Source organism: Triturus cristatus, chromosome 5_2, assembly GCF_964204655.1.
Source record: "Triturus cristatus chromosome 5_2, aTriCri1.1, whole genome shotgun sequence".
NCBI lineage: Eukaryota > Metazoa > Chordata > Amphibia > Caudata > Salamandridae > Triturus > Triturus cristatus.
In genome coordinates, this window is record NC_140588.1 from 1122094960 (window position 1) to 1122121528 (window position 26569).

The 26569-nt window shown below is 53.6% G+C and overlaps 1 protein-coding gene across 1 annotated transcript in view; it reads right to left on the reverse strand.

Moving 5' to 3' along the window:
- The window catches only part of LOC146829869 (uncharacterized), a 344867-nt gene that overhangs the window by 183854 nt on the left and 134444 nt on the right, over window positions 1-26569 (reverse strand). Inside the window, exon 3 of the mRNA XM_085608536.1 lies at window positions 18489-18593. Coding sequence (XP_085464662.1) covers window positions 18489-18593 — 105 coding nt within the window. The remainder of the gene's footprint in view (window positions 1-18488; window positions 18594-26569) is intronic.

Consider the following 26569-nt stretch of genomic DNA (forward strand, 5'->3'; position numbering starts at 1 on the left):
GATTAACTGGACTCCTGATTGTCAAGCGGCCTTCGAGAAGCTGAAGGCCGCCCTGTGCACCGCCCCTGTGCTCCAGGCCCCCGTTTACAGTCGGGAATTTGTGGTGCAGACCGACGCCTCCGACCACGGCATCGGGGCCGTCCTCTCTCAGTTGAACCCCGAAGGTCATGACCAGCCGGTGGCCTTCATCAGTCGACGTCTCCTGGCCCGAGAACAGCGTTGGAGCACCATCGAGAGGGAGGCATTTGCAGTAGTGTGGGCCCTCAAAAAGCTCCGACCCTATCTCTTCGGTACCCACTTCCGGGTACAAACCGACCATCGACCCCTGCAATGGCTGATGCAGATGCGGGGGGAGAACCCAAAACTCTTGCGCTGGTCCATTTCCCTGCAGGGAATGAACTTCACCGTGGAGCACCGACCAGGCCAAGACCACGCCAACGCGGATGGCCTGTCCCGCTTTTTCCGCCTCGACGACGAGAGTCCCCAAGGAGATGGGTGACTCTCCCCGCCTTCAGCTGGGGGGACGCATGTTGGACAGGCCACACAGAGGGCTTGCTCCCTCCCCGCCCGACAGGGCCCGAGCTCCGGCCCACCAGGCATACCCCCGCGACAAGCACCTGTACCCAGTCTCCCGACGGATCTTCTGCCCTCGGACCACTACTCATCACGGGGTCCAGCCCCACCGGCTTCCCCGGCCGGGTCAAGCCTCCATCTTGGGCCCTGCACCACGCGGCCGCGTGGCCTCACCCCGACCCCAACCCCGGGCCTGGCCGGCCCCGACATCCCGGCACCACCATCCACCCAGGAGGTGAGCGGACCACTTGGCAGGTCAATGGGAGAATGAGGTGTCAAAGGCTCTCCCCCGCCAGGTGCCGATCGCCCCCAGCTCCCCCAGGCACTGGCTCCACCCCCTGCTGGGTGTCTGGACACCTTCATCCCGGACCCTCCGACCTCCAAGTGCGAGGGTCCGGACATCAAAGGGCACCAGCCCTATAACTGGGGCAGCTCCGGAGCAGGAAGGCAGTTGTATCCTGGAGTCGAGAGACACCGAGTGAACTCAGCCTTGACGGTCTACTGGCGCTGCCGTAGCCCGCTCTTGTGACCCATCGTTCTGCCTGCTGGCGCTGCCGCGGCCTTCTGCAATCTCCATCCTCACCGGGACCTGCTGGCGCTGCCGCGGACCGTACATCGACCATCTTCCTGGGACCTGCTGGCGCTGCCACGGCCCGTTGTAACAACCATCTTCACCGGGACCTGCTGGCGCTGCCGCGGACCGTACATCGACCATCTTCCTGGGACCTGCTGGCGCTGCCGCGGCCCGTTGTAACAACCATCTTCCTGGGACCTGCTGGCGCTGCCGCGGCCCGTTGTAACAACCATCTTCACCGGGACCTGCTGGCGCTGCCGCGGACCGTACCTCGACCATCTTCCTGGGACCTGCTGGCGCTGCCGCGGCCCGTTGTAACGACCATCATCACCGGGACCTGCTGGCGCTGCCGCGGCCCGTACCACCTAACTACCAAGCTCGAGGATTGTGAGCTCATCATCTCATCCGAACTACCTGACTGGTAAACAGACTGTCCCGCTACCCCCATTCCTACCTTGCAAGACTCGAATCGAGGGGACCCCTGAGTCCAGACCTCCTTGTACCATTCAACCGTACCTTAAGAAGTGCTTATAAAGAACACTGAACCTTATCCGTGTGTGGTATCTGTCTGTGGGGGGTAAGTTACTTGTCTGTACGATCGCTGGAGACGGTTCTCCCCGGAGACCTCTCCTCCTGACCCCGGCCGACCCTCCCGGTCCGTCTACCTTTTCTAACAGTCCCTGATCCCCAAGAGGCACCTCCCTAGGTCCTGGGCCCTTGGTTGGCATCAGAGTACACTCCTCTGAAGAAAAAGGAGAAATCCTGAAGTTTTGGGCTCCTCGTGAACAGGTCCGTTCGCTCCAGTGTGAAGCTTTGGTGAAGCCAACTTTTTGTGCTACTGCAGCCGCTAGTGATAAATATGCAGACAGTAATGCGAGATTTGACTTCCCATGGTGACCGCAAATGTGAAGCTCCACCAATAACCGTCCGTGACATCCGACAGCATCTTTATGCTATAGCGACATCCATCTGCCCTCGCTGCTCCTCGCCATCTCCTCCAGCGCCAAATTTACTTTTGGTGCCAGATCTTAAGAAGTTAATTTATTCAGTGGACCAACCTATTCCCTGTATCTGGCCTGCGCTCCCTTGCAATAGTCGACCAAATGAAGGCGAGTGGCATTTTGAGCTATTCGGTGCTATTCTTACCTAATTTTTTTTAAATAGCATACCTACGGTTGTACTGATTGGATTTTTGTAGTTTGGGTCTCAAATTATATATTACATTTTAATCTATTGTTCTAAATGGGTGTGGGTTTTTTCTTGTGTTAGATTTCCATTGAATTACTGGTTGTGTGCTTCATGGATACTTTAAGAAACTGCCTCTCTGTACAGGGTACTAAAATGAAGTACACTATGTAGAGAGTGTGAGAAATCCCCAAAGGGCAGGCAGAGGTTAAAGTAGATACTACCATCTCTTTTTTTGTGGTAGGGTGGGTGAGTAGTTGGGCTTATCAGAGGGCAGTGCTAACCATTTGTTGTACTCACGGAGGCAATAAATGAGACACACACTCGAGAATAAATCCGAGACCAATTTGTAAAACGATTTTTATATCATTTTTAAGACCATAAACACAGTTCTAGGATAAATACTTTCGAAGTTATGAATTTTCAAAGTTCAATAAATATATCACTTCTATGCGCAATTATGCACCACAGGAAACAATGGGGAAAAGGCAGAGGAATTCGGGCAATGCTGTCACAAAGTTCACATTTATGTTTTAGGTCAATTTCGGGATCAGGTCCAAAGTTCCAGCAGGGGAAGTTTGGGAACGTCCTGGATCAGCCAGGAGCAGAGTGCTGAGGTATTGGAAGCAGGTGCGCAAAAACAAAGGAGGCCACTTGAAAAAGCACTGCTCAGAGGGACTCACAGGTAAGTCCGGTGGGTCTCCATAGAGGGTGGAGGTTACAAGGGCCTGGGGAATCACAGGAGCAGAGCTGGTGGGTTGGTGCCGGGGCCGGTGGGGCCAAGTGCAGAGCGAACAGGCCGGCAGGGCGTCGTACGTCTTTAGGTCCTCGCGGCCAGGAGGAGGCAACCTGGAGAGGCAATCTCGGGACAGCTGAACACTCAGAAAGTGGGTCTCGGTGTCTTGATGTCCCTTAATGAGTGCTTGCTTCTGGTACTTTGGGAGTCTGGGGAGGGTTCTTCTTTTTGGTGTTTACCATTGTGAATCTGGAACCTTGGGTATTGGTACTCTCCAGCTCTGGTAGGTCCTGGTGCCTCCAAAGTTGGTGAAGAGGCACACCTGACTCTCCAGAGCTGTTGTATTTTTTCTTCCTTCAGTGCTGCATCGAGGTAATTAGGGAGCAGCAAGTGAACAAACCCGACATCACGGGATCGGTGCCTGTGATGTGCAGGGGAGTGATACCCTCACTCCATCGGAGCTTCACAGCAATTCTTAAAGGCAGGGGGTGCTCCAGGGTTCTTGTAGTCCTTTCAGTTTGCAGGGCGACACAGCAGCAGCGATTGTCGAGTCTTTGGAGCAGCTGGAAGGGTTTGGCACCTTTTTCTTCTGCAGCAGGGCTTCAGTTCTCGTGCAGTGGGTCTTAGTGGGTCTTCTTTGTTGTGGTCTTCTCTTGTCTGTCGAATCTGATATCCAGGTCTTGGGGTGTCACCTAATTACTGAATTTAGGGGCGTAACAAGGGGAGACAGGTAGTAGCCAATGAGTTACTTACCTTTAGGGTGTGTGCACCCTCTAGTGACCACTTCAGGCAGAAAGAGCCACTACCCTAGCCCTGATAGGAGGTTTTCCCACCATCACAAGCTGGCGGAATCTCAGGAGAGGGGTTCAAATTCTTTGCCCCACCCCAAAGGTGGTGCAGGCTAAGTGGGGACCCTCCTCCTAACCTAACCAATTTTTACACCTTTCTTCCCACCAAAGGTAGAGCAGAAAAGGTGGCTTGGCCTCCCCCAATATCTGGAGATTCATGGGTTGGCTTTCAAAGGCGGCATTGCCTTTGAAGCTTCCCACCCAGGATGGCCATACTGTCCTGGAGAAGCTGTGAAGCACCTCCACCCAGAGCAGGCTTTGTCTCTGTCCTGAAATCGCTGCCTCTCACCCAGTGATGCCAGAAACATGTCTGGTGGTGGCAGGCTGATGAAAACCAGTTCTTGGTAGGTGTTCGAGAGGCCTCAAAAAAGGGTCACCTGTGTGAATTTATTAATAAATCACACGTTGGCATCAGTCAGGATTTATTGAGACAAGATGTTTGGTTGAAATCAGTGAAGGAATCATGGAGCTAGGAAACTTGTGTTGTACAGTGAAGCCACAGCATCGTAAGATCAGGTATCAACTGAAGACGCCTGAGAGTGATGCAGGTGAGTTTGTGCGGACGGCGGTCTTGCCGGATAACAGGTATGTGGCGTGCTACCTGATCTTATGACACTGTATGGGCAAAAATATTATTGCTCCAAGCTATTGGAATGCAGATAGGATACAGCCCTAGCACACACATGCAGCTCAACAAGAAGTATAACATACACAAGTACAGCCCTGGTGAAGTCTGCTGTTATATTCATAACATATAGAAGAAACACATGTTTACAAGGAGAGTGGAAAGTCCGACTACAAGGGTGGATTTGAACATTGAAATAAAGAGCTATTGATACCACAATCTCAACGCCTAGACAATTTGTGTGCTCAGAGAACATTGTAGTTCAGTTTGGATTTCCTCCGGTTGAAGGAGATTAGGATGTTCTTCTTGCTCCAGAGCACCAAATGAGATGCGGACTTGTGTTCTATAGACTGAATGATGTATCGATCACTCATACTGATTACGTTGTGTGCGCCTAGATTCCCAGCAACTATTTATACATCCTCACTATCAAACAAGCTATACTCTGGCTGTAATACCAAGCTCTACCCTGGCTGTAATAAGCTGTTTCGTAGTTGTAATAACAAACAGTATCCTCACTATTAAACAGGCTGTACCCTGGCTGCAATGCCAAGCTGTACCCTGGATGCAATGCCAAGCTGTACCCTGGATGCAATACCAAGCTGTACCCTGGATGCAATACCAAGCTGTACCCTGGATGCAATGCCAAGCTGTACCCTAGCTGCAATACCAAGCTGTACCCTGGCTGCAATACCAAGCTCTACCCTGGATGCAATACCAAGCTGTACCCTGGATGCAATGCCAAGCTGTACCCTGGATGCAATACCAAGCTGTACCCTGGCTGCAATGCCAAGCTGTACCCTGGCTGCAATGCCAAGCTGTACCCTGGATGCAATACCAAGCTCTACCCTGGCTGCAATACCAAGCTCTACCCTGGATGCAATGCCAAGCTGTACCCTGGATGCAATGCCAAGCTGTACCTTGGATGCAATACCGAGCTCTACCCTGGATGCAATACCGAGCTGTACCCTGGCTGCAATACCAAGCTGTACCCTGGATGCAATACCAAGCTGTACCCTGGATGCAATACCAAGCTGTACCCTGGCTGCAATACCAAGCTGTACCCTGGATGCAATACCAAGCTGTACCCTGGATGCAATACCAAGCTGTACCTTGGCTGCAATACCAAGCTGTACCCTGGCTGCAATGCCAAGCTGTACCCTGGATGCAATACCAAGCGGTACCCTGGATGCAATGCCAAGCTGTACCCTGGATGCAATACCAAGCTGTACCCTGGCTGCAATACCAAGCGGTACCCTGGATGCAATACCAAGCTGTACCCTGGATGCAATGCCAAGCTGTACCCTGGATGCAATACCAAGCTGTACCCTGGCTGCAATACCAAGCGGTACCCTGGATGCAATACCAAGCTGTACTCTGGCTGCAATACCAAGCTGTACCCTGGATGCAATACCAAGCGGTACCCTGGCTACAATACCAAGCTGTACCCTGGCTGCAATACCAAGCGGTACCCTGGCTACAATACCAAGCTGTACCCTGGCTGCAATACCAAGCGGTACCCTGTCTGCAATACCAAGCTGTACCTTGGATGCAATACCAAGCTGTGCCCTGGATGCAATGCCAAGCTGTACCCTGGATGCAATACCAAGCTGTACCCTGGATGCAATACCAAGCTGTACCCCGTCTGCAATACCAAGCTGTACCCTGGATGCAATACCAAGCGGTACCCTGGATGCAATACCAAGCTGTACCCTGGATGCAATGCCAAGCTGTACCCTGGATGCAATACCAAGCTGTACCCTGGCTGCAATACCAAGCGGTACCCTGGATGCAATACCAAGCTGTACCCTGGATGCAATACCAAGCTGTACCCTGGATGCAATACCAAGCTGTACCCTGGATGCAATACCAAGCTGTACCCTGGCTGCAATACCAAGCGGTACCCTGGCTACAATACCAAGCTGTACCCTGGCTGCAATACCAAGCGGTACCCTGGCTACAATACCAAGCTGTACCTTGGATGCAATACCAAGCTGTGCCCTGGATGCAATGCCAAGCTGTACCCTGGATGCAATACCAAGCTGTACCCTGGATGCAATACCAAGCTGTACCCCGTCTGCAATACCAAGCTGTACCCCGTCTGCAATACCAAGCTGTACCCTGGATGCAATACCAAGCTGTACCCTGGATGCAATGCCAAGCTGTACCCTGGATGCAATGCCAAGCTGTACCCTTGCTACAATACCAAGCTGTACCCTGGCTGCAATGCCAAGCTGTACCCTGGATGCAATACCAAGCTGTACCCTGGCTGCAATACCAAGCTGTACCCTGGCTACAATACCAAGCTGTACCCTGGCTACAATACGAAGCTGTACCCTGGATGCAATACCAAGCTGTACCCTGGATGCAATACCAAGCTGTACCCTGGCTACAATACCGAGCTGTACCCTGGATGCAATACTAAGCTGTACCCTGGATGCAATGCCAAGCTGTACCCTGGATGCAATACCAAGCTGTACCCCGTCTGCAATACCAAGCTGTACCCTGGATGCAATACCAAGCTGTACCCTGGATGCAATGCCAAGCTGTACCCTGGATGCAATACCAAGCTGTACCCTGGATGCAATGCCAAGCTGTACCCTGGATGCAATACCAAGCTGTACCCTGGATGCAATGCCAAGCTGTACCCTGGATGCAATACCAAGCTGTACCCTGGATGCAATACCAAGCTGTACCCTGGATGCAATGCCAAGCTCTACCCTGGATGCAATGCCAAGCTGTACCCTGGATGCAATGCCAAGCTGTACCCTGGCTGCAATACCAAGCTGTACCCTGGATGCAATACCAAGCTGTACCCTGGATGCAATACCAAGCTGTACCCTGGATGAAATGCCAAGCTGTACCCTGGATTCAATACCAAGCTATACCCTGGATGCAGCTGTACCCTGGCTGCAATACCAAGCTGTACCCTGGCTGCAATACCAAGCTGTACCCTGGATGCAATACTAAGCTGTACCCTGGATGCAATGCCAAGCTGTACCCTGGATGCAATACCAAGCTGTACCCTGGCTGCAATACCGAGCTGTACCCTGGATGCAATACTAAGCTGTGCCCTGGATGCAATGCAAAGCTGTACCCTGGATGCAATGCCAAGCTGTACCCTGGCTGCAATGCCAAGCTGTACCCTGGATGCAATGCCAAGCTCTACCCTGGATGCAATACCAAGCTGTACCCTGGATGCAATGCCAAGCTCTACCCTGGATGCAATACCAAGCTGTACCCTGGATGCAATGCCAAGCTGTACCCTGGCTGCAATACCAAGCTGTACCCTGGATGCAATGCCAAGCTGTACCCTGGATGCAATGCCAAGCTGTACCCTGGATGCAATGCCAAGCTGTACCCTGGATGCAATACCAAGCTGTACCCTGGATGCAATGCCAAGCTGTACCCTGGATGCAATGCCAAGCTGTACCCTGGCTGCAATACCAAGCTGTACCCTGGATGCAATACCAAGCTGTACCCTAGATGCAATACTAAGCTGTACCCTGGATGAAATGCCAAGCTGTACCCTGGCTGCAATGACAAGCTGTACCCTGGATGCAATACCAAGCTGTACCCTGGATGCAATACCAAGCTGTACCCTGGATGCAATGCCAAGCTGTACCCTGGCTACAATACCAAGCTGTACCCTGGCTGCAATACCAAGCTGTACCCTGGATGCAATGCCAAGCTGTACCCTGGATGCAATGCCAAGCTGTACCCTGGCTACAATACCAAGCTGCACCCCGTCTGCAATACCAAGCTGTACCCTGGATGCAATGCCAAGCTGTACCCTGGATGCAATACCAAGCTGTACCCTGGATGCAATGCCAAGCTGTACCCTGGATGCAATACCAAGCTGTACCCTGGATGCAATGCCAAGCTGTACCCTGGCTACAATACCAAGCTGTACCCTGGCTGCAATACCAAGCTGTACCCTGGATGCACAACCAAGCTGTACCCTGGATGCAATGCCAAGCTGTACCCTGGATGCAATGCCAAGTTGTACCCTGGATGCAATGCCAAGCTGTACCCTGGCTACAATACCAAGCTGTACCCTGGCTGCATTACCAAGCTGTACCCTGGATGCAATACCAAGCTGTACCCTGGATGCAATGCCAAGCTGTACCCTGGATGCAATGCCAAGCTGTACCCTGGATGCAATGCCAAGCTGTACCCTGGATGCAATACCAAGCTGTACCCCGTCTGCAATACCAAGCTGTACCCTGGATGCAATGCCAAGCTGTACCCTGGATGCAATACCAAGCTGTACCCTGGATGCAATACCAAGCTGTACCCTGGATTCAATACCAAGCTGTACCCTGGATGCAATACCAAGCTGTACCCTGGATGCAATGCCAAGCTGTACCCTGGATGCAATACCAAGCTGTACCCTGGATGCAATACCAAGCTGTACCCTGGATGCAATGCCAAGCTGTACCCTGGATGCAATGCCAAGCTGTACCCTGGATGCAATACCAAGCTGTACCCGGGATGCAATGCCAAGCTGTACCCTGGCTACAATACCAAGCTGAACCCTGGCTGCAATACTAAGCTGTACCCTGGATGCAATACCAAGCTGTACCATGGATGCAATGCCAAGCTGTACCCTGGATGCAATGCCAAGCTGTACCCTGGATGCAATGCCAAGCTGTACCCTGGATGCAATGCCAAGCTGTAACCTGGCTACAATACCAAGCTGTACTCTGGCTGCAATACCAAGCTGTACCCCGTCTGCAATACCAAGCTGTACCCTGGATGCAATACCAAGCTGTACCCTGGATGCAATGCCAAGCTGTACCCCGTATGCAATACCAAGCTGTACCCCATCTGCAATACCAAGCTGTACCCTGGATGCAATACCAAGCTGTACCCTGGATGCAATGCCAAGGTGTACCCTGGATGCAATGCCAAGGTGTACCCTGGCTACAGTACCGAGCTGTACCCTGGCTGCAATACCAAGCTGTACCCTGGCTACAATACCAAGCTGTACCCTGGATGCAATACCAAGCTGTACCCTGGATGCAATACCAAGCTGTACCCTGGCTGCAATACCAAGCTGTACCGCGTCTGCAATACCAAGCTGTACCCTGGATGCAATGCCAAGCTGTACCCTGGATGCAATGCCAAGCTGTACCCTGGATGCAATACCAAGCTGTACCCTGGATGCAATACCAAGCTGTACCCTGGCTGCAATGCCAAGCTGTACCCTGGATGCAATGCCAAGCTGTACCCTGGATGCAATACCGAGCTGTACCCTGGCTGCAATGCCAAGCTGTACCCTGGATGCAATGCCAAGCTGTACCCTGGCTGCAATACCAAGCTGTACCCTGGATGCAATGCCAAGCTGTACCCTGGCTGCAATACCAAGCTGTACCCTGGATGCACAACCAAGCTGTACCCTGGATGCAATGCCAAGCTGTACCCTGGATGCAATGCCAAGCTGTACCCTGGATGCAATGCCAAGCTGTACCCTGGATGCAATGCCAAGCTGTACCCTGGATGCAATGCCAAGCTGTACCCTGGTTACAATACCAAGCTGTACCCTGGTTACAATACCAAGCTGTACCCTGGCTGCATTACCAAGCTGTACCCTGGATGCAATACCAAGCTGTACCCTGGATGCAATACCAAGCTGTACCCTGGATGCAATGCCAAGCTGTACCCTGGATGCAATGCCAAGCTGTACCCTGGATGCAATACCAAGCTGTACCCCGTCTGCAATACCAAGCTGTACCCTGGATGCAATGCCAAGCTGTACCCTGGATGCAATACCAAGCTGTACCCTGGATGCAATACCAAGCTGTACCCTGGATGCAATACCAAGCTGTACCCTGGATGCAATGCCAAGCTGTACCCTGGATGCAATACCAAGCTGTACCCTGGATGCAATACCAAGCTGTACCCTGGATGCAATGCCAAGCTGTACCCTGGATGCAATGCCAAGCTGTACCCTGGATGCAATACCAAGCTGTACCCTGGATGCAATGCCAAGCTGTACCCTGGCTACAATACCAAGCTGTACCCTGGCTGCAATACCAAGCTGTACCCTGGATGCAATGCCAAGCTGTACCCTGGATGCAATGCCAAGCTGTACCCTGGATGCAATGCCAAGCTGTACCCTGGCTACAATACCAAGCTGTACCCTGGATGCAATACCAAGCTGTACCCTGGATGCAATACCAAGCTGTACCCTGGCTGCAATGCCAAGCTGTACCCTGGATGCAATGCCAAGCTGTACCCTGGATGCAATACCGAGCTGTACCCTGGCTGCAATGCCAAGCTGTACCCTGGATGCAATGCCAAGCTGTACCCTGGCTGCAATACCAAGCTGTACCCTGGATGCAATATCAAGCTGTACCCTGGATGCAATGCCAAGCTGTACCCTGGCTGCAATACCAAGCTGTACCCTGGATGCAATACCAAGCTGTACCCTGGCTGCAATACCAAACTGTACCCTGGATGCAATACCAAGCTGTACCCTGGATGCAATGCCAAGCTGTACCCTGGATGCAATGCCAAGCTGTACCCTGGCTACAATACCAAGCTGTACCCTGGATGCAATACCAAGCTGAACCCTGGATGCAATGCCAAGCTGTACCCTGGATGCAATGCCAAGCTGTACCCTGGATGCAATACCAAGCTGTACCCTGGATGCAATGCCAAGCTGTACCCTGGCTACAATACCGAGCTGTACCCTGGATGCAATGCCAAGCTGTACCCTGTCTGCAATGCCAAGCTGTACCCTGGATGCAATACCAAGCTGTACCCTGGCTACAATACCAAGCTGTACCCTGTCTGCAATACCAAGCTGTACCCTGGATGCAATACCAAGCTGTACCCTGGATGCAATGCCAAGCTGTACCCTGGCTACAATACCAAGCTGTACCCCGTCTGCAATACCAAGCTGTACCCTGGATGCAACACCAAGCTGTACCCTGACTGCAATACTAAGCTCTACCCTGGATGCAATACCAAGCTGAACCCTGGCTGCAATACCAAGCTGTACCCTGGATGCAATACCAAGCTGTACCCTGGATGCAATACCAAGCTGTACCCTGGATGCAATGCCAAGCTGTACCCTGGATGCAATACCAAGCTGTACCCTGGATGCAATACCAAGCTGTACCCTGGCTGCAATACCAAACTGTACCCTGGATGCAATACCAAGCTGTACCCTGGCTGCAATACCAAGCTGTACCCTGGATGCAATGCCAAGCTGTACCCTGGATGCAATACCAAGCTGTACCCTGGATGCAATACCAAGCTGTACCCTGGATGCAATACCAAGCTCTACCCTGGCTGTAATAAGCTGTTTCGTAGTTGTAATAACAAACGGTATCCTCACTATTAAACAAGCTGTACCCTGGATGCAATACCAAGCTGTACCCTGGCTGCAATGCCAAGCTGTACCCTGGATGCAATGCCAAGCTGTACCCTGGATGCAATACCAAGCTGTACCCTGGCTGCAATGCCAAGCTGTACCCTGGATGCAATGCCAAGCTGTACCCTGGCTGCAATACCAAGCTGTACCCTGGATGCAATATCAAGCTGTACCCTGGATGCAATGCCAAGCTGTACCCTGGCTGCAATACCAAGCTGTACCCTGGATGCAATACCAAGCAGTGCCCTGGATGCAATGCCAAGCTGTACCCTGGATGCAATACCAAGCGGTACCCTGGCTACAATACCAAGCTGTACCCTGGATGCAATACCAGGCTGAACCCTGGATGCAATGCCAAGCTGTACCCTGGATGCAATGCCAAGCTGTACCCTGGATGCAATACCAAGCTGTACCCTGGATGCAATGCCAAGCTGTACCCTGGCTACAATACCGAGCTGTACCCTGTCTGCAATGCCAAGCTGTACCCTGTCTGCAATGCCAAGCTGTACCCTGGATGCAATACCAAGCTGTACCCTGGCTACAATACCAAGCTGTACCCCGTCTGCAATACCAAGCTGTACCCTGGATGCAATGCCAAGCTGTACCCTGGATGCAATACCAAGCTGTACCCTGGATGCAATGCCAAGCTGTACCCTGGCTACAATACCAAGCTGTACCCCGTCTGCAATACCAAGCTGTACCCTGGCTACAATACCGAGCTGTACCCCGGATGCAATACCAAGCTGTACCCTGGATGCAATACCAAGCTGTACCCTGGATGCAATGCCAAGCTGTACCCTGGATGCAATACCAAGCTGTACCCTGGATGCAATGCCAAGCTGTACCCTGGCTACAATACCAAGCTGTACCCCGTCTGCAATACCAAGCTGTACCCCGTCTGCAATACCAAGCTGTACCCTGGATGCAATGCCAATCTGTACCCTGGATGCAATGCCAAGCTGTACCCTGGCTACAATACCGAGCTGTTCCCTGGATGCAATACCAAGCTGTACCCTGGATGAAATGCCAAGCTGTACCCTGGATGAAATGCCAAGCTGTACCCTGGCTACAATACCAAGCTGTACCCCGTCTGCAATACCAAGCTGTACCCTGGATGCAATGCCAAGTTGTACCCTGGATGCAATGCCAAGCTGTACCCTGGCTACAATACCGAGCTGTACCCTGGATGCAATACCAAGCTGTACCCTGGATGAAATGCCAAGCTGTACCCTGGCTACAATACCGAGCTGTACCCTGGATGCAATACCAAGCTGTACCCTGGATGCAATGCAAAGCTGTACCCTGGCTGCAATACCAAGCTGTACCCTGGCTGCAATAACAAGCTGTACCCTGGCTGCAATACCAAGCGGTACCCTGGATGCAATGCCAAGCTGTACCCTGGCTGCAATGCCAAGCTGTACCCTGGCTGCAATAACAAGCGTTATCCTCACTGTTAAACAAGTTGTATCCTGACTGTAATACCAAGCTATACCCTGGCTTTATTAACAAGCTGTTGTTGGAAGGGGTGATTCCAGGGGGGTTACAGAACACGTTCCTGACCACCCCGTGACCCACCTCTCCCAGAACCAGGCCGAGCACAGGCGGGGAGGCCCTTTCAGGAAGGTGTCTCGTACTTTAGGATCGCAAGCGCTGAGCTTGCACTACTTGAAAAAGGGCACCACACAGTAGGTTTCAGTAGACGGAGATCTTCATCTATGATTCTTTGGATATTTATGATCCGCAAGGTAGTCTTTGGTCGATACAACAATCTTGGTAATTCCTTCACAGGGGGGTTGGGGTAGCGGGACAGTTCTAGGTTCAGAGTCAATGCCGAGTATCCTTCGCACAGCTCTCAATCCTCGAGCCGGGGGACACGGTACAGTCTCGGGTCCAGCCGGACCAGTGTATTCTCGAGCCGCGACCACGTCCGCAGGGCTCTGGCGGGAAGGAATTTGTACGATACCCCACATTGCTGCCATAAGGACTTCATGTACTTTGAGATAAAGTTAGTGTCGCAATCACTCACGACCTCGCGAGGGAACCCCACGCGGGGGAATATCCCCATCAAGGCTCGTCCCACCACGGGGGCCGTCACGGTTCGGAGGGGGGTGGCCTTGGGGTAGCCGGTGGCATGGTCCACCAGTACGAGGATGAACCGGTGGCCCTGGGAGGTCCTTGGATCTAGAGGTCCCACGATGTCTATCCCCACCCGCTCGAAGGGGGTACTAACGATGGGGAAGGGTTGTAGTGGCGCCTTGCGCTTTCCGCCACTTTTTCCGCTGGCCTGGCACGTGGGACATGACTTACAGTGGGCCTCGACATTAGCTCGCATCTTGGGCCAATAGAAGGGGGTGACTAAGCGATGATAGGTTTCGTCTTGGCCCAAGTGTCCCGCCAGGGGCACATCGTGGGCTAGGCCCAGGAGGAAGTCTCGGAAGCGCAGGGGTACCACCAGTACCCGCGCCGATCCTAGCTCGGCAGACTTCTACTCACTGTACAGGAGGTCAGTTTCCCAATACACCCAATGGGTTCTGGACTTGTCGCCCGCCGCCTGGGCTTCGGCCTGCTGCCGGAGTCCGATGAGGGAAGGGCAGGCGGCTTGTTCTCTGCAGAACTACTCCCGGGAGGGGCCCCCCTCATTGCGCCAACTCGGGCAGGTCACCTAGCTCCGTCATTTGCTCGGGGTTCTGATATAATGGTCCATTGTCGGGGACGGGTTCCCCTTCTGGGGGGAGGTCATCAGGCTCGGGTAGCCCGTCCCGTCCCTCGGGGATGGCGACTGGGTTCAGGGTTGGGGTCTCACCTCCCTCGAGGGGAGGCGATCGGGCTGACATGGAGCGCGTGGTGGCGCACACCCATTCGGGTAGGCCCATCATTCCTAGGTGGGCCCTTCGTTCCACCTGTCCCCACAGGGAGCTCTCGAGAACGTTGCCCAGGAGGCAGTCCACTGGCTGGGAGGTTCGGACGGCCACTCTCAATTTACCGGTTACTCCCCCCCCCCCCCATTCGAAGGGTACCAGGGCCATCCTGCAGAGGCTCTCGGAATTTTCCGAGGATATAACCGGACAGAAGACGTCGGGTAGTATCTGGTCTTCGGCAACCAGGTGGCAGTGGACCGCTGTGACACTCGCCCCGGTGTCGTGGAGGGCCTCGACTCGGTGACCGTTGACCGTCACCTGCTGTCGGTATTTCTTGGTGTTGGCGGGTAAGGGAGTTCCGGGAACCATTTCTCGGTCTCCTAGGGAGCCCAGGGCCATGGCTGCAGGCTCCCACTCCTCTGTGTCCTCCATCTCCTCCCCTAGGGCCACGTTGGCCATCTGTCAGGCTGGGGGAGCGGTCGCTGTGGCCCGTTGGTATATGGGACATTGGGGGTCACTGGCGTAGTGACCAGTCTGTTGGCATCGGTAACAGATGATCTTGACTCGGGGTGCCTGTCTCCCCGGGGGCCCCGTGCTGGCTGGAGGTGGTGCTGGAAAGTGGGGGGATTGATTTCTGGGGGGACTATGCTGGGCGCCTGCCTGGAATTCCCTCTGTCTTCCCTGGTTCCCCCACCCCTCTGGCGGGGAGGTCCCTGACTGTGGCGGCTGTAGTCTCCCACGGGGCCCCGGGGGGCCCGGGTGTTCACCCATCGGTCAGCTTCAACAGCCAGTTTCCGAGGATCTGTGAGCTTGCTGTCAAGGAGGTGCTGGCGTAACTCTGCAAAGCAATTGGCGGACAAATGTTCCCAAGCGATTAGGTCGAACAGCTCCTCAAAGGTGGAGACCTTGCTGCCCTTGATCCACCCGTCCAAGGCTCTGCTGTAAACGTTTATGTACTCCACCCACGTAGTACCGGGTACCTTTTTGCAGTCTCGGAACCGTAGCCGGTACATCTCGGGGGTGAGTCCATATCTCGCTAATCAGGCCTCTTTCATGTGGCTGTAGGAATTTAGCACGGTGGAAGGCAGGTCCAGCAGGGTGTCTCTCCCCTCGCTCAGGAACCGGCCCCACAAGCCAGCCCCCCAATCCTTCTGTGGAACTCGGTGGGAGGTCATGGCGACCTCGTAGGCCTTGAACCATTGCTGGATGTCGTCGTTTTTGTAATACTCTTTCACCACATCCTTGGGGATGTGTACCTTTGGTTCCATTGGGGGGGAAGGTCTCTTGATTCCCCGAGGGGCTGGATTCCTTATTCTTGCCTTTGAGCTCGATCTCTTTCAGGCTGTGCTCGTGTTCCAGTTGAAGTTTTCTTTCTTCGTGTTCTCACTGGCATTTCTTTTCCTCAAGTTCCCCTTGTAGGCGTAACTGTTCTACAGCTAACTTTTTTTCGGCCAATTTTAGCTCTCCCTCTATCTTACGCTTGGCCAGTTCTAGTTCGTGGCTGCGGCCCCTTTCCCGGTCCGCTAGTTCCTCCGGGGATAGGCCCCCCTCTGGGGCGTTGCTCCTCACCGGGGTGATTCGGAGTTCGTTCGGCAGTTCCCCCTCTCGAGCGTCTCCTTCGGTTTGGGAAGAGGAAGCTCCGGACTCTATCCAGGCTTTCAATGCTTTCTGGAAATCTTCTTTTGTGCTTAATCCGGTGGTAGCAATTCTAAGGTCTTTGCAAAACTGTTTTAATTCTCGGTGTGTATACTCTTCCAACCGGTCCTCTCGGAACATAGGGCTCGCGTTGGTTCCTGTGGTTCTCATGGCGGTTCCTTCTTCCATCTTTGTTCGGTAGTGCGTCAGCCGTTTACTGTACGATCTCTAGGTGTCGGCTCGGATCCCGTCGCCTGCCACCAAATGTTGGAAGGGGCGATCTCAGGGGGGTTACAGAACACGTTCCTGACCGCCCCGTGACCCACCTCTCCCAGAACCAGGCCGAGCACCGGCGGGGAGGCCCTTTCAGGAAGGGGTCTCGTACTTTAGGTTCGCACGCGCTGAGCTTGCACTACTTGACAAAGGGACACCACACAGTAGGTTTCAGTAGACGGAGATCTTTATCTATGATTCTTTGGATCTTTATGATCCGCAAGGTAGTCTTTGGTCGATACAACAAGCTTGGTAATTCCTTCACAGGGGGGTTGGGGTAGCGGGACAGTTCTAGGTTCAGAGTCAATGCCGAGTATCCTTCGCACAGCTCTCAATCCTCGAGCCGGGGGACACGGTACAGTCTCGGGTCCAGCCGGACCAGTGTATTCTCGAGCTGCGACCACGTCCGCAGGGCTCTGGCGGGAAGGAACTGTCGATCGGGTGATCTTCGGGGAGCCGCGATTCACTCGGCAGGCTCAGCCAGTCTTGAGTTGGTGGGAGGCTCGAGTCTCTCAGGAGGGCTCCGATGGTCTTAGGGTCGGGGGGAGCCGCGAGTCTCTCAGCAGGGCTCCGGTGTTCTTAGTGTTCTCGGGAGCCGCGACGACGTCAGCAGGGTTCAGATGGTTTCCAAGGATCAGGTAGCGTCCTTCTTTCCGGTTTTGTCGAGCCGCGACCAGGTCCGCAGGGCTCTCGTAGTTCCAGGTCTTCTCTACCCCAGTCCCCTCAGCACCCCCTGTTATACGCCTTCTTCTCTTTGAAGTCTGGCGTCCTCACAGAGAGGGGTCTTGGCGTCTGGGGGAGGTGTGTTGGGATTTCCTGCAGCTCGGCTCTTTGATCCTTTCAAGTTGGGCCAGGAGGGACTCCAGACACCCAGCATGCGGGGAGCCAGCTCCCTGGGGGCCCGGAGGGCGATCGAAACCCTCTATTGAGAGGAGGTCAGAGGTGTGATAGAGACTACTCCTCCCTGTCTTGCTTGGGGGGTTCCCTCTCCCTCGGCCAGGCATGGCGCGTTTAAGGTCTAGGTTTTGCTGGGGCCCCGGGCCGGCCATCGGAACATCGGGACATGGTGGCCGGGGGTCTTCGGTGGCTACGGGGTGGGGAGGCCGGGCGGCTATAACCAGGGATCAGGGGTGGTGCATGAGTTGGGTTGGGGTGCTAATGGTCATGGAGGCCCACGCCACGAGGCCGGGCCCCACATCTGTACTCTGATAGCAATAACAATCGTTATCCTCAATGTTAATCACGCCGTACCCTGGCTGTAATAACATGCTATACCCTGGATGTAATACCAAGCTATAGCCTGGATGTAATAGCTATACCCTGGATGTAATAACAAGCGTTATCATCCCTGTTAAACAAGCTTGGCAAAAGCACTGATTCAAGGGAACTCTCCAAGAGGCTTCTAGCGAATAAGTTCTAAGATACAGTGGGACTTGGGCTAAACATCACTGGTGAAAAGATTAGTCCCCAAATAATGGCCATGAAATGCCTCTCCCTGATTGCCCCAGGGCCCCAGGAGTTCATACAGAGGTGGCTCTCTGTGTCTCTTGGATCCAGAAAGGATGTGTCCAATAAGTGTTCTCAGATGACCCACAGCATGCCAGCCAGGAGCCATCTTGCTCCCTACTGGACAATAATGGAGGAAACATTAATAGAGGACACCTGTGCTTCTTACACAGTGGACGAGCAGCCCTTAGTGGGACAAAGCCGCCGTCAGGGCTCCTCGCTCATTGAGACATTTTGGGAGGGCTGAAAGAGCGGAGGTGACCAGGACATCCTTTTGTCGTTATCACTCACCAGTGTTGTCTCTGTGGTCCGCGTTGGGATCTGTGCCTTCATCGTCATCCTCAGAGTCGGAAGACTGGCCCACGATCAAACTTTTAATTGCAGTATACAGATTGGCTGCAGAGACAAAGTGCAAGAAGGAAGCTGTAAACTTTGGTTCTGAAATATGGGGGCCCAATGAGCTGCCTGCACCATCATGGCAAAGACCTACATTTCTGAAGACTCTTAAGACAGCAGTGCCAGCCAATCACTCTTCTGTATCCTACTGGTTCAACCAGTCTCATCACTGCCTCCTACTGGTTCAATCACTTCTATAGGAAGGTGACTTCGGTCACCGGCAGGCACTTCTCTGTCTCCTACCGGTTCAACCAATCACATTACTGTCTCCTACTGGTTCAACCAATTACTTTACTGTCTCCTGCTGGTTCAACCAGTCACTTCACTGTCTCCTACTGGTTCAACCAATTATTTCACTGTCTCCTACTGGATCATCAATCACTTCACGGTTTCCTACTGGTTCAATCATCACTTCTGCAGGAAGGCGGTTCTGGTCACATACAATCACTTCCTTGTCTCCTACATGTTCAACCAGTCACATCATGTCTCCTACCGGTTCAACCAATCACTTCCCTGTCTCCTACTGGTTCAATTACTTCTGCAGGAAGGTGGCTCTGGTCACCTGCAGTCACTTCCTTGTTTCCTACTGGTTTGACCAATCACTTCACTGTCTCCTACTGATTCCAACACACACATCACTATCTCCTACTGGTTCAACCAATCACTTCGCTGTAATCTGCTGGTTCGACCAATCAAATCATTGTCTCCTACTGGTTCACCCAATTACATCACTGCCTCCTGCAGGTTCAACAAATCACTTTCCTGTCTTCTACTGGTTCAACCAGTCCCATCACTGTGTCCCACTGGTTCAATAACTTTTATAGGAAGGTGACTCAGGTCACCTGCAAGCACTTCCCTGTCTCCTACTGTTTCGACCAATCACTTCATTGTGTCCTATTGGTTCAACCAATCACTTCCCTGTCTCCTACTGGTTCACTCACTTCAATAGGAAGGTGACTCTGGTCACATGCAGGCACTTCCCTGTCTTCTACTGGTTCAACCAATCACTTGACTGCCTCCCACTGATTTAACCAATCACATCACTGTCTCCTAATGGTTCAACCAATCACTTCACTGTCTCCTACTGGTCGCAACCAGTCACATCACTGTCTCTTACTGTTTCAACCGATCAATTCACTGTTTCCTACTGGTTCAATCACTTCTGCAGGAAGGCGGTTCTGGTCACCTACAGTCACTTCCTCATCTCCTACTGGTTCAACCAATCACATCAATCACATATTGTCAATGAATTATCTTTACCTGACAGGGTGACCCTCAAACCTGCACCCACTCAGGATCTTTGCGACGCCCTCAATAATTTTTTTATTGAGAAAATTTCCACCATCAAACAAAGTATTCCTTCGGCTCCCCCCCCGTTAGTCCTGGGGTCTCCTCCTACAAACACCATGTCCCTCGATCAAATTCCTCCGATTTCCAAGGAAAACTTCCTTCTACTCCTAAAAAAGGTCAGCTCGGGCTCTCCCTCGGATCCTTGCCCCCCCCATTCCTTTCTGAAGCTTTCCTTACCTGTCCTGACCTCCCGCTTGCATTCCTTAACAACTCCTTAAAATCAGGAGTCGTTCCCGCCTCCTTTAAAGCAGCTGAGGTTCTCCCCATCTTGAAGAAACCTCAGGCTGATCCTACTAATCTCACCAATTATCGACCTATTTCCCTCCTTCCCTATTTGAGCAAGATCCTGGAGGCTCATGTTACACAATGCCTTAGTTCCTTTATTGAATGCTCCTCCTTCCTAGATTCCCATCAGGCCGGTTTTAGACCTGCTCACTCCACCGAGCAGGTCATACTTGACGTGATGAACGAGCTCCGCAGGGGGGCGGATCACAATCTCTCCCATGCCCTTGTTCTCTTAGACCTCTCGGCCGCTTTTGACACGGTCGATCATAATCTGTTGATCGACCGTGTCAGAGCTGCCGGCATTCAGGGCTTGGCCCTAAAATGGATTTCCTCCTTTTTGGGCGACCGTTCCCAGGCCGTACGCCTGTCCGCCTTTCTTGCAAAAAAGACTCCTCTTACTTGCGGCGTTCCCCAGGGATCGTCTCTCTCACCCTTGCTCTTCAACCTTTACATGGTCCCTCTCATTCACTCGCTCCGCAAGTTTGAAGTAGTCTGCTTCAACTATGCGGACGATCTTCAACTTGTCTTTGACATCAAACCCTCTGCCGCGTCTATCGCCAGTTTTCAGGCCACCCTTTGTTTCATCAGGGACTGGATGAATATCAGTCAGCTTAAGCTCAACCCAGATAAGACCGAGCTGGTGTTGACCGGCCCCTCCAACCCCTGGGACAACAATTTTTGGCCCCCCTCGTTGGGTAATCCTCCTTCACCTTCCAAATCGGTTAAAAGCCTTGGAGTGATCATCAGCAGTGACCTGTCCATGACACCCCAGATTGGGGCAGTTACATCTTCATGCTTCTTCCACCTACGCAGAATCCGGAAGATCGCTAGATTTCTCACCTCCGAGGCCCTCACTGTGGTTCTCATGGCCTTGGTCATCTCACGAATAGATTATGCCAACTCCCTCTATGTTGGCATTCCCCACTATCAACTTCATCGTCTCCAGCTGGTACAGAATCAGGCCGCCCGCATCATCTCCCACCAACCACGTTCCCAACACATTCGCCCTCTGCTTAAGTTCCTCCATTGGCTCCCAGTTGCCAAACGCTGTTTATTCAAACTGGGCTGTATTATTTTTAAAGCCCTCACCTGCAAGGCACCTGCATTCATTTCTTCCTTAATCTCTCGTTATTCTCCCACTCGCACACTCCGTTCGTCTCAATCTAACCTTCTTACTTCTCCTCGTTTCAATCGTAAAAAACATGGCGGACTCACCTTCTCTTTTCTGGCACCTCAGATGTGGGACTCCCTCCCGCTGGATCTCAGACTTGAATTATCCCTGCCGCGTTTCAGATCCCTTCTTAAAACTTTTCTTTTCACACAAGCCTACCAGTAACCCTCTCTTCTAGTACTTCACTGCTTCAGCGCCATGAAACCTTTGGGTGTACGCGCGCTATAGAAATAAATTTAACATAACATAACATTAACATAACACATCACTGTCTCCTACTGGTTCAACCAATCACTTCCCTGTCTCCTACAGGTTCAACCAATCACATCACTGTCTCCTGCTGGTTCAACCAATCACATCACTGTCTCCTACTGGTTCAACCAATCACTTCACTGTTTCCTACTGGTTCTATCACTTCTGCAGGATGGTGGCTATGGTCACCTCCTTGTCTCCTTCATGTTCAACCAATCACATCACTGTCTCCTACTGGTTCAATCACTTCTATAGGAAGGTGACTCTGGTCACCTGCAAGCACCTCCCTGTCTCCTACTAATTAAACCAATCACTTCACTGTCTCCTACTGGTTCAACCAATCACATCACTGTCTCCTACAGGTTCTACCAAGCACTTTCCTGTCTCCTATTGATTCAACCAGTCACTTCACTGTCTCCCACTGGTCCGACCAATCACATCACTGTCTCCTACTGGTTGAACCAATCACTTCTGCAGGAAGGTGGGTCTGGTCACCTGCAGTCACTTCCTTTTTTTTTCTCAGAGTTTTATATAGCGCAAACTTGACCAGTGTATTCTCGAGCCGCGACCACGTCTGCAGGGCTCTGGCGGGAAGGAACTGTCGATCGGGAGGGCTTTGGGGAGCTGCGATTCACTCGGCAGGCTCGGTTGGTCTTAGAGTTGGGGGAGCCGCGAGTCTCTCAGCAGGGCTCCGATGGTCTTAGGGTCGGGGGGAGCCGCGAGTCTCTCAGCAGGCCCCGGTGTTCTTAGTGTTCTCGGGAGCCGCGACGACGTCAGCAGGGCTCAGATGGTTTCCAAGGATCAGGTCGCATCCTTCATTCCAGGTCCGTCGAGCCGCGACCAGGCCTGCAGGGCTCTCTTAGTTCCAGGTCTTCTCTGCCCCAGTCCCCTCAGCACCCCCTGTTATACGCCTTCTTTTATTTGAAGTCTGGCGTCCTCAAAGAGAGGGGTCTTGGCGTCTGGGGCGGTGTGTCGGGATTTCCTGCCGCTCGGCTCTTTGATCCTTTCAAGTTGGGCCGAGAGGGACTCCAGACACCCAGCATGCGGGGAGCCAGCTCCCTGGGGGCCCGGAGGGCGATCGAAACCCTCTCTGGAGAGGAGGTCAGAGGTGTGACAGAGACTACTCCTCCCTGCCTTGCTTGGGGGGGTTCCCTCTCCCTTGGCCGGGAATGACACGTTTTAGGGTCTAGGTTTCGCTGGGGCCCCGGGCCGGCCATCGGGACATGGTGGCCAGGGGTCTTCGGTAGCTACGGGGTGGGGAGGCCGGGCGGCTATAACCAGGGACCAGGGGTGGTGTATGGGTTGGGTTGTGTTAGACCCGGCCCTCGTAACATAGTCAGACCTGACCCCTGCACCTCACACCAGCCCCGAGCCCCTGGCCTGGCCGATCCTTCCCACCAGAACACACACACCCGACCCGGACTTCCCCCGTCCGTAGGCCTTCCTCCTTCGGCCACCCCGGGCCCGCGTGCCCACTTCATGCACCAAGATGGCCGCCCGGCCCCATCGCGACCCTAGCCTACAGGCGCCACTCCGGCTGGAGGACATCGCGCTCCCCTTGGGATGAGAGAGGGAGGAGCAGTTTCATCACACCTCTGCGCTTCCCTGGGAAGGTGGGTTTCGATCGACCCGCCGGCCTCCCCGAGGGCTGGCTCCACGCCTGCTGGGTGTCTGGGGCTCCTCCCGACCCGGCCCTGAAAGGATCAAAGGACAATAGCAGGAAACCCCCAACAAGCGACCCCCAGGTGACAAGACCCCTGCCTGCACAGACTCCGGACATCAAAGAGGAGTCGCCCTATAACAAGGGGTGCCCTGGGACTGTCGGGCAGATTCGCCTTGGAAACACCTGAGCCCTGCTGAGTGACTCGCGGCTCCCTGAAGATCGTAAGACCTCCGAACTTGTGCTTGAGCCCTGCTGAGTGACTCGCGGCTCCCTGAAGATCGTAAGACCTCCGAACTTGTGCTTGAGCCCTGCTGAGTGACTCGCGGCTCCCTGAAGATCGTAAGACCTCCGAACTTGTGCTTGAGCCCTGCTGAGTGACTCGCGGCTCCCTGAAGATCGTAAGACCTCCGAACTTGTACTCGAGCCTGCTGAGTATCTCGCAGTGCCCCCAGACTCCCTTGGTCCCGCCGGACCCCACGACGACAAGCGTAACCCCCAGCTCGAGGATTGTGAGCTGTGCGCCGGATACGCTCCTGCATTTGATCCATTCCCCCAAAGACTGTCCCGCTACCTCCTAACCCCCCTCCAAGACTTTGTGAGCCCGCGCTCCACTTGTATATATATTGCCTTGCTGATTATAAAGATCTTACCACTCTGATCTGATAAAGATTTGCTCTTAAGAACTCTTGGTGTGGTGTCACTTTGTCGTGTGGTGCCGAGTGTACGATCCTAGATACGAGATTCCTCCCCTGAGGAGTCTCCCGCCAGTGCCCAGCTACGATACCTCGAGGGTTGGTCTCAGGACAGTCAGGGCCCCCTCCGGGCCCCTCTGAGGTCGGCTTCTAACATTGGTGGCAGCGGTGGGATTCGGGCCCATAATCTAGAGATCGTACCGTGAACGGCTGACGCACTACCGACAAAGATGGCAGAAGGAAACACCGTGGTTCTCGTAGAAGACGACGCCAGTACCGTGTTCCAGGTGGAACAGCTGGAAGAGTACACTCACAGGGAACTAAAGCAATTCTGTAAGGAACTCGGAATCGCTACCACTGGTCTCAACACCAAAGAAGATATGCAAAAGGCACTGAAAGCTTGGGTGGATTCGGGAGCCCCCCGCCCAGAAGGAGCGGTGGAGCCCCACGACGAAGCAGGACCCTCCCAAGGAGAACGCAGCAGCAACTAGGTGCGAGGCTTCGTACCAGACAGGGGCCTATCCCCGGAGGAACTCGCAGACAGAGAAAAAAGTCGCCATCACGAGCTCGAATTAGCCAAACTCAAAATTGAGGGCGAGTTGAAATTAGCCGAGAAAAAGCTAGCAGTAGAACAGTTGCGAGTGCAAGGAGAACTGGAAGAGAAGAAACTCCAACGAGAACACGAGGGAAGGAGACTTCAACTAGAGCATGAACGCAGTTTGAAGGAAATAGAACTGAAAGCAAGAAGCGAAGAAGCGCGGCCCCCGGGGAACCGGGAGGCGGCCGCCCCGACGGAACAGAAGGTCCACATCCCCAAGGATGTGGTCAAGGAATATTACAAGAATGATGACATTCAGCAGTGGTTTCGGGCCTACGAGGTCGCCATGACCTCCCACCGGGTCCCGCAGAAGGATTGGGGGGCTGGGTTATGGGGACGGTTCCTGAGCGAAGGAAGAGACACCCTGCTCGACCTACCCACCTCCATGCAGACCTCATATGAACACATGAAAGCGGCCCTCCTCACCAGGTACGGCCTCACCCCGGAGATGTACCGCCAGCGGTTCCGGGACTGCCGGAAGATCCCGGGTACCACCTGGGTGGAATATGTGAATTTCTTCAGCCGTGCCTTCGATGGGTGGATCAAGGGCAGCAAGGTAACCACCCTGGAAGAACTAACTGACCTTATGTTATGGGAACACCTGGCTGCCAACTGTTTTGTGGAACTACGCCAGCATCTGCTCGACAGCAAGCCGAGAAAGCTGGCTGTCGAGGCGGATCGCTGGACCAACACCCGGGTCCCCCGGGGCCCTGTAGGAGAGTACCCCCGAGCCAGTCAGGGACCACCCCGCCAGAGAGGGGGGGGAAACCAGGGAGGGCAGAGAGAGCCCCAGGCTAGCCCCCCGAAATCCCAACCTCTGCCTTTCCCGGCACCCCCACCAGCTGTATCCGGCCCCCCCCTGAGACGGGGGCACCGGGTAACCATCACTTGTTTCCGTTGCCAGAAGCCCGGCCATTACGCCAACGACCCTGAATGCCCCATGGCCCCACGCCCCAACCAGGCAGCACCCCCCGCTAGACAGATAGCCAATGTAGCCCTGGGGGAGGAGGTTGAGGTGGCCGAGGAGTGGGAACCCGCCGCTATGGCCCTAGTGTCCTTAGGAGATAGAGAGATGGTCCCTGGGAGCCTCCTGCCCTCTAACACAAAGAAATATGGGCAGCTCGTCACGATCAATGGCCACCAAGTAGAAGCCCTCCGTGACACCGGGGCCAGTATCACCGGTGTCCTCAGCCATTTAGTCCACGAGGACCAGGTCCTCCCCAACGTATTTTGCCCTGTCATTTCAGCCGACAACACAGAAAGCCTATGTAAGGAAGCCCTGGTGCCTTTCGAGTGGGGAGGGGTGGTCGGTAAACTGAAGGTCGCAGTGAGAACATCCCAGCCCGTCGACTGTCACTGTCTCCTAATGGTTCAACCAATCACTTCACTGTCTCCTACTGGTCGCAACCAGTCACATCACTGTCTCTTACTGTTTCAACCGATCAATTCACTGTTTCCTACTGGTTCAATCACTTCTGCAGGAAGGCGGTTCTGGTCCCCTACTGTCACTTCCTCATCTCCTACTGGTTCAACCAATCACATCACTGTCTCCTACTGGTTCAACCAATCACTTCCCTGTCTCCTACAGGTTCAACCAATCACATCACTGTCTCCTGCTGGTTCAACCAATCACATCACTGTCTCCTACTGGTTCAACCAATCACTTCACTGTTTCCTACTGGTTCTATCACTTCTGCAGGATGGTGGCTATGGTCACCTCCTTGTCTCCTTCATGTTCAACCAATCACATCACTGTCTCCTACTGGTTCAATCACTTCTATAGGAAGGTGACTCTGGTCACCTGCAAGCACCTCCCTGTCTCCTACTAATTAAACCAATCACTTCACTGTCTCCTACTGGTTCAACCAATCACATCACTGTCTCCTACAGGTTCTACCAAGCACTTTCCTGTCTCCTATTGATTCAACCAGTCACTTCACTGTCTCCCACTGGTCCGACCAATCA